The sequence below is a fragment of the Emiliania huxleyi genome (genome assembly GCF_000372725.1).
Source record: "Emiliania huxleyi CCMP1516 chromosome Unknown EMIHUscaffold_1233, whole genome shotgun sequence".
In the NCBI taxonomy this organism is placed as follows: domain Eukaryota; phylum Haptophyta; order Isochrysidales; family Noelaerhabdaceae; genus Emiliania; species Emiliania huxleyi.
Window position 1 is genome coordinate 2,688 of NW_005201356.1, and position 7,263 is coordinate 9,950.

A 7,263-nucleotide genomic window follows, 5' to 3' on the forward strand; every position below is an offset into this window, starting at 1 on the left:
TCTTTCGCTCTCCCCCTCCCTCCCCTCCCCGGTAGACGAGACGGTCGGACGGCGTCGTCTTCACATCCGACGGCCTGTGAACAGGAGGGCTGGACGGCGGCCTTCACGCTCAACGCGCTGTCACACGTCAACGACATCACTGGCACCGACTTCGACACGGCAGACTGGCGGTGACTGTCTCTCACCACCCCCACCCCTCCCCCCACCCCTCCCCCCACCCCTGACCGGCTGGCGTTCCTGTCTCTCACTCCTCGTCGCCTTCTCGCCGACCACGCACTACTCGCTCCGTGGCGCACCCCGCCCTCCCCTCCCCTTCCCGCCTCGAGGCATGTCGCCGAGTACGACGCCGCCTCCACCTCGGTGCGCACCCACGTGGAGGCGCGGCGGGCCGTCGTCCTCTCCGTCCCCGCGGAGGGCGGAGGGCGGAGGGAGCTTCGCCGTTTCGCGGCAGGTGTGTCGCCGCAGTGCACAGCGTCTTTCGCCTCCGCGGACCGGCGCTGAGCTTGAGGGCCCGTGCCACAGGCGAGCGCGTCTTTGTCGAGCAGAGCCGCAAGTTCAGCGAGGAGGAGACGCGGCGGCTGGCCGAGGCAGCGGGTCTGCGGCTGAGCCGGAGCTGGGCCTCGGACGACTACCTTATCGCGGAGCTCGTCAGAGGTAGCGCCTAGCGGGGCTTTTGGGGCCGCCTGCAGAGACAGAGCGGTCCCAGAGCGCGGCACACGCGTGTGACGAGTGTGAGTCGTCGTTGAAACCCAGAGTGCAGAGACACTCTACGCTCTCTCGATGTGTTATTTCATGTGTACAACGGCTGCAGGGGGAATGTGCGCAGACGCGAGCTCGAGCGTGCCTCGGCAGCAGCGAGAGCGCCGCGAGCGCGTGCGCACACAGAGACGGAGATAACCACCCCACAGCCACAACCCGGCGCAACACAGACGGGATCGCGCGTCAGACCTCATCGGAGCCCTCCGCGCCGCCCCGGGAGGTCCCGCCCGACACACCACACGGCCCGGGCAGCGGACTCCAGGAGACGACATGCCCCGTCCTCCTCTGCGCACAAGCCCCGCGGTGCTGCGCGCGCCGTGCCCATGCACTGCATACCCAGAGCGCGGCGCTGCCGCCATTCGCGGCAACGCGCGCGGCCCACTCGCCCAGAATCAAGTGTCACCCGCCCTCTCTGCCCGCGGCAATCAGCCGCCCACAGACTTTTCTGCGACGCGGCGCACTCTCCTGCGGGCGCGCGCATGCAGGACGCGTTGGTGGCGAACCGTGCATGGGCGTGCGGGCTAGGCAGGGGGCGCGGAGACGACACGGAGGGGCGCGTGCCGGTCACTCGGCAGCGGACGGGCGGACCAGGGGTGCGGCGTGGTGAGTGGGGACAGTGGTGGGGAGCGGGACACTGCGCACCGGCCATACTGCTTTTTGTCCGTCTGGTAGAGGTGCGCCGCCTCGGGGTTGGCCGGGCTCGCGCAGTTGGGGTCCGTCAGCAGCGAACGGATCGCGATGAGGATCGAGCAGACCGAGTAGATCGGGGACCAGTTGTCCTGGATCAGGTCCATGCAGAGCGTGCCGTCGGGGTAGATGTTTGGATGGAACTGCGGAGGGCGAGGTGGTGGTGGCGGTGAGATGGAAGGAGGTCGGGCCGGGCCGGGAAGGGCGCCCGGGCACTCGCCGCCCCCACGCGCCGCCGCCGCGCTGCGGACGGCCCTGGCGGGGACACTGCCGCGCACCATCTCTGACGTGAAGCGCACGCGCGGCGGCTTGTCTGGGTACTGATCGGTGAACGTCAGCCGCATCGAGTAGATGCCCCCCTCCCAAGCTGTGTCGTCGGGACCGAAGACCGTGCCCCCCCACACGAAGAGGTTGTCCTCCGACATCGGGCTCGCGCTGACGCCTTCAGGCGGGCTCTGCTTCATCGTCTTGAGGTCGCTCATGAGCCGCAGGGCGGAGGACTGCGCCGTGGACGCCGACATGCCGCGCGCCCGGAGAGTGAGCGCGCCTGCGGGGGCGGGAGGAGGCGCGCGCGATGTAAGGGCGTCTGACAGCACTGCCTGGCAAGCGGCGCCCGGCCGCGCCTTGTGCGCGCGTTATTCTTCGTGCCAAACAGGCCTTGCCCCCCGCACAGCGCTGGCCCCGCTGACCAGTTAGCAGTGGTGCGGCATGGCATTTCTCCTCCATGGCGATTTCTCCGGGGCGGCGCGACATGGTCGGCGCCCGGCGTCAGGGCACAGGGGCGGCGACACCCCATCTACATACACAGATGATACACGCACGCATCCTAGATGCTCGAGCTTAGATGCTAAACGCCAAATAGGATGCGTTTTGATGTCACTGGGTGTCTTCGTTAACATTATGACGCTGAGCCCTGGCTGTCAGGTTGTCAGGTGCTGTCAGGTGAGTCCCGTGGCCGGTGTTGTGCGGGAGAGGTTTTTTTGTACGAGAATCTGAGATATTTTTGAAAACCAACAATTAGAATCTTATATCGATCGGCTCTCCCGCGTGGTGTATGTACCTGTGTAGTGCCAGTGCGCGCCAGTCCCGTACCTGTGCCTAGTGTTGGAGGAGAGCGAAAGAAATCGCGCCGGGCATTTAAACCGAGAGCGAGGAGCGAAAGAGCGAGCAGCACGCCCGCGCGACGAAGCAGGAGACCGCGGCGCTCGTTGCCCGGTGGATGCGGCGCTAAAATAGATGCCCGTATGCTGTGTCAATGGTTTCATGGTGTCGTCGTGTGTGATTGATTCGCAGGCTGTGTCATCCTTCCGCAATACGGAACATTACGGTTTACGCGAAACCTCGCAAGCTCTTGGGACTCTCAGCCTGTTGGCACGCTCGAACTGAGACCGATAACGGGTCTGACCACGATTGCACCCTCGAGATTGCACCTCCGCCCTAGGCATACACAACAATACACATATATTCATATAATCGTAATTATAAAAAATACAGAAAGAAAAGGCGAAGAAGCACAAGAACAGTCAGACTCCGGACACTGGACACCAAAGCGGTATGGGTGGACGCGGGACAGAAGAGAGGACGACACGTGCGAGCGACACACAGACACACAAACTCACAAGACACTCGGCCAGCCGCGGGCTCTGCCACACATCGTACCGCACTACGCCACTCTGGGCCACGCCCCCAACCCTGTCGCCCCCCCAGCACCCACGGTGCCAAGGGTACAGACAACAGCAGAAACAACACAGACAGGCGACATGGGGTAACGTGCGAGGCTAGAGCACAGACAGACTGCTCCGCCTCTAGCAATCTCGCTCGCTCGCCGGCCGTCCGCAAGGCAGCCACGGACGAGACTACGTGTGGGCTTGTGTGAGGTGTCTATGGACGCTCACAGGGCAGCAACCAGTCGCTATTGACGACACAGCATGTCTGTATGTATGTAGGAAGGTGGAGAACAGCATTTAGATCTAACAAGGACGAGAAGGAAAACGCAACATTCAAACGTTGTGGGGGCCACAAGCGGCGACGAGCGACGACGACGAGCAATGCGGGCTTCCCTTCCAAGCTCCCCCTCCCGCCGTGGCCGAAGCCGCGGCCTCGACGCTGACGACGCCCGCTCGCGCCGCAACGAGAACAAGATCGAGCTCCGCAAGGCAAAGAAGGACGAGACGCTCGCCAAGAGACGCTTTGCTCAGCCCGCCGATGCCGCAGCCGAGGAGCCCACTGACCCCGCAGCCGCCGCAGCTGACGCGGTCGCCAACGCCTGCTGCCGGCGGAGGTGCCTAGGCTCGCCTCGATTGTGCACGAGTACGTCCGGGGCGGGTGCTGCGGCGATGCCGCGGCGGCGCTCTCGACGGTGACTCGGCTGTAGAGCGCGATTTTGCTGTAGAGGCTCCACAGCAAAACCGCCGGGAAGGCAGTGACTCAAAGAGGTCGAGCCGCGCTAATGGGGTGTCTCCGAGCTTACTGGAGCTCTGATGGACAGCCCTGACTATCCCTGACATATAGAGAGTCCCTCTGACGGCACACAACACCCTATGACTGCGTCATGACCAGCCTGCCGTGCCTCGCCGGTGCCGCATTCATCGCAGTGCTTCTTTAGCAGGCGGTGGACTGTCGGCTGCGAGGACGGTCGCATTTGCGCGAGGCGAGGCGAGCATTGCTGCGCGTTGCATGCGCCATGCCTCGCGCCAGCGCGTGCGGGAGCTCCTGGCTTAGCGTTGAGTCCAGGCGAGTTGGGCTGGCCACAATCACTACGCCGAGCCGAGCTGACGCGCCGAGGCGCCGGCCAGTCGCAGCCGTGAGGCATGCCACAGCAGCAGAGGCACCTGCCACCCATTGGGCGGGCAGACAGAAGGCCAGGGCAGCACTGGCAAGTGCAACGCGCCTCATGTCGGAGAGCGCCGTGCCTCGTTCGCCGCTTATGATATAGAGTTGTTGTACGTACTGCACTCCAAGTGCTCCAAGTACTTTTACTGACTGGGAGAAAAGGGAGAGGGGGCTGTGTTCTCTAGGCTTGTTGTAGAGATTTCACATTGTAGCGCGCCTCTACATGAACTACATCGGACTCCCGGCCCAACAAGGCCCCACCCAAAGCCCCCTCTCTGGGGGACCCCTCCCCCCCCACCCCGAGTGTCCGTGTCCTTCGCGAGTCACCGATGGGGAGCGAACCTAGAACCCCAATCTTGGCTTCGCACCCTCTCCTTGCGCAGTGTGCCCCGCTATGTGTCGCCGTTTTTCGGGGCACGCTATCCTGCGCAGTCAGGGCAAGTGGGGGCGGGGGGCACTCCCCCTGGTCTGATACTGGGGTGTGACTGTCCCTAGTCTCGGAGGGGGGCTTGAAGGTAAGAATATTTTATTCTACATCGGACTCCACATCGTCAATCGTCATGCATGCGCCGGATGTAGAGCTCTACAGCTCTATGCCTTCTCCGAAGTCTTACTTACGGAGAGAGAGTTGAGAGAGAGAGAGATTTAGGAGGCCAATGGTCCACAACGCTTCCAATATTGTGTACATGTACCAGAGAGATAGGTGTGAGAGCTGTGGGAGCGGCCTCTTCAACTGAGCCAGTTGGTTAGAGGCGTGTGTGAGTGGTTGCTACCTCCTGTATCGGAGTTTTGTTAGTATCGAGGTCTCGGGAGTTTTGTGCGCGATAAATTCGTGCCGTGTCCGCGGCGAGCCGAGCCAGGCCACGGCGCTCGGCCTGTTGAGAGAAGACCTTCCCGGACGGCAGTGACAATTTACCCGACATCAATCGTCGACGGCAAGCTCGAGAACTGCGCCTCCAAAGTCGCCCAGATTCGCCTCTCGCGGCGCGCTGAGTTAGTATCGCCGGTGCGCCAGCCGGCTCTGCTCCACAGCAGGGCATGCCTGACTGGCTCCTGCTAGCCGTGCGTCCTGGTGGCATCCATTGCCAGCTCAGGTAGCCTCAGGAGGTCGCCTCGCGCACAACTCGGCGCCGCACAGCACCGCTCCGCGTTACTACCGAGTTAGTATCGTCGACCCACAGAGACTGCTCTTCTGTAGGTGGAGCCGACAAACGCCGGCCGGGTCGGCCCCGCCGCCCCCATCGCCGCCGCCGGGGCGGCTGCGGCCTCGGCGGACCATCCGGCGCGCCGCGCGCCCGACGGGGAGGCGTTCACCAGACACCACTCCTGGATCCTCACCCTGCCACGCCTTCGTGCAGACGCCGTGGCACCCACCTCAGGCGCCGCTCGGACTCGGTTGACGGCCGCCCAAGTGCTTGGCTCGTGCCCAGCCGACCGGCAGGCGATGCCCACTCGCTGCTAGGCTAATCTCGGGCTGTCTTGCGGCGGTGTGGTGCCGTGAAGGGCACCCGGCACAAAACTACGATAGTTAGTACCGTGCGGGGGCAGTGCATTTAATTCTGTCAAAAATCGAAATGTGCTCTGTGGGACTTATTGGGCTAGGGTCATACGTCCGGGAGGCCCCCCATGCGTGCCGTAACCAGCCACGGTGCTGGTATGACTCTGTTCACGTTCACACCTCTTCAATAGCACAAAACTCCGATACAGGAGGTACTTTCAACGATCGGCGTCGTGTTGCTCCCAACACTACCCGTCGCAAAACACTTGCGAGAGGTGCAACACTACTCGTTGCCGTTTGCGTCGCTGGCACTAGACGCGCCACGCCCTGGAGGGCGGGGCCCGGCGCCACATGGCGCCGGCCAAACCGTCTAAAAAAGAAGATCGAAAAAAGGACGAGAAGGAAAACGCAACTTCAAACGTTGTGGGGGCCACAAGCGGCGACGAGCGACGACGACGACGAGCAATGCCTTCCCTTCCAAGCTCCCCCTCCCGCCGTGGCCGAAGCCGCGGCCTCGACGCTGACGACGCCCGCTCGCGCCGCAACGAGAACAAGATCGAGCTCCGCAAGGCAAAGAAGGACGAGACGCTCGCCAAGAGACGCTTTGCTCAGCCCGCCGATGCCGCAGCCGAGGAGCCCACTGACCCCGCAGCCGCCGCAGCTGACGCGGTCGCCAACGCCTGCTCGGCGGCGGCGGAGGTGCCTAGGCTCGCCTCGATTGTGCACGAGTACGTCCGGGGCGGGTGCTGCGGCGATGCCGCGGCGGCGCTCTCGACGGTGACTCGGCTGCGGAAGCTCCTCTCCCTCTCGGGCGGCCCGCCCATCGACGAGTGCATCTCGGCGGGGCTGGTACCCGTCTTCATCCATCTCCTCGGCGGCGCCGGCGCGGTCGTCTTCGAGGCGGCCTGGTGCCTCACCAACATCGTGTCCGGCACGACCGACCACGCCAAGGCAGTCGTCGACGCGGGGTGAGAAGCCTCCGCCGCCCACCCGTTCGCCAACCCGCGGCCGCCGTCCCCGTTTGGCACCACCTAGTCCGAACCCACGCCGCCACCCACGCAACGCACTTCCCCTCCTCCACGCCGCCTCCCTGCGACCCGCGACTCGCCCCCAAATCCTGTTTGATTCTTCAACATGTTTTCCGTCTCCCGCAGGGCCATCCCGCCGCTCCTCAACCTCGTTCAGACCTCGCCTTCCGTCGAGACCCGCGAGCAGGCCGTGTGGTGCCTCTCCAACGTCGCTGGCGACTGCGCCTCGCTGCGCGACATGCTCCTCGGCTGCGGTGAATCCACCCACCGCCTCCCCTCCCGCCGCCTCCCCCCCTCCCCCCCCCCTCCCTTCCGCCGCCTCCCCCGCTCCCTCCACCTCTGCTCTCGCAGCCACCCCTCTGACTCCACCTCTGCTCTCGCCGCCACCCCTCTGACTCCACCCCTACTCTCGCCGCCACCCCTCTGACTCCACCCCTCCCGCAGGCGCGTTGCCGAGCG

General features: G+C 64.4%; 5 protein-coding genes across 5 annotated transcripts in view; 4 read left to right on the forward strand and 1 right to left on the reverse strand.

Moving 5' to 3' along the window:
- Positions 1–665, forward strand: part of EMIHUDRAFT_252031 (hypothetical protein) — a gene marked incomplete at both ends in the record, with an annotated part of 2,629 nt that extends 1,964 nt beyond the window's left edge. Inside the window, 3 exons of the mRNA XM_005789957.1 lie at positions 85–170; positions 327–451; positions 523–665. Of these exons, the coding sequence (XP_005790014.1) occupies positions 85–170; positions 327–451; positions 523–665 (354 nt within the window). The remainder of the gene's footprint in view (positions 1–84; positions 171–326; positions 452–522) is intronic.
- Positions 666–1,184: 519 nt separating this feature from the next.
- On the reverse strand, positions 1,185–1,967 carry EMIHUDRAFT_122356 (hypothetical protein; the record flags this gene model as incomplete). The annotated part of the gene is made up of 2 exons (XM_005789958.1): positions 1,185–1,224; positions 1,402–1,967. 2 exons carry the CDS (start codon positions 1,965–1,967, stop codon positions 1,185–1,187), a joined length of 606 nt encoding a protein of 201 aa, XP_005790015.1.
- Positions 1,968–3,494: 1,527 nt separating this feature from the next.
- Positions 3,495–4,167, forward strand: EMIHUDRAFT_252033 (hypothetical protein; the record flags this gene model as incomplete). Its single annotated transcript, XM_005789959.1, has 3 exons — positions 3,495–3,727; positions 3,841–3,881; positions 4,055–4,167. The coding sequence occupies 3 exons, from the start codon at positions 3,495–3,497 to the stop codon at positions 4,165–4,167; spliced, it is 387 nt and encodes a 128-aa protein (XP_005790016.1).
- A 767-nt stretch (positions 4,168–4,934) lies between these two features.
- EMIHUDRAFT_460498 (hypothetical protein) lies at positions 4,935–5,860 on the forward strand (the record flags this gene model as incomplete). The annotated part of the gene is made up of 4 exons (XM_005789960.1): positions 4,935–4,981; positions 5,167–5,239; positions 5,314–5,372; positions 5,658–5,860. The coding sequence occupies 4 exons, from the start codon at positions 4,935–4,937 to the stop codon at positions 5,743–5,745; spliced, it is 267 nt and encodes an 88-aa protein (XP_005790017.1). The 3' UTR covers positions 5,746–5,860.
- A 381-nt stretch (positions 5,861–6,241) lies between these two features.
- EMIHUDRAFT_122357 (hypothetical protein) lies at positions 6,242–7,058 on the forward strand (the record flags this gene model as incomplete). The annotated part of the gene is made up of 2 exons (XM_005789961.1): positions 6,242–6,744; positions 6,931–7,058. Coding segments are annotated over 2 exons (631 nt in total), but the record flags the coding sequence as incomplete, so codon positions are not given.
- Between the last annotated feature and the right edge of the window lie 205 nt (positions 7,059–7,263).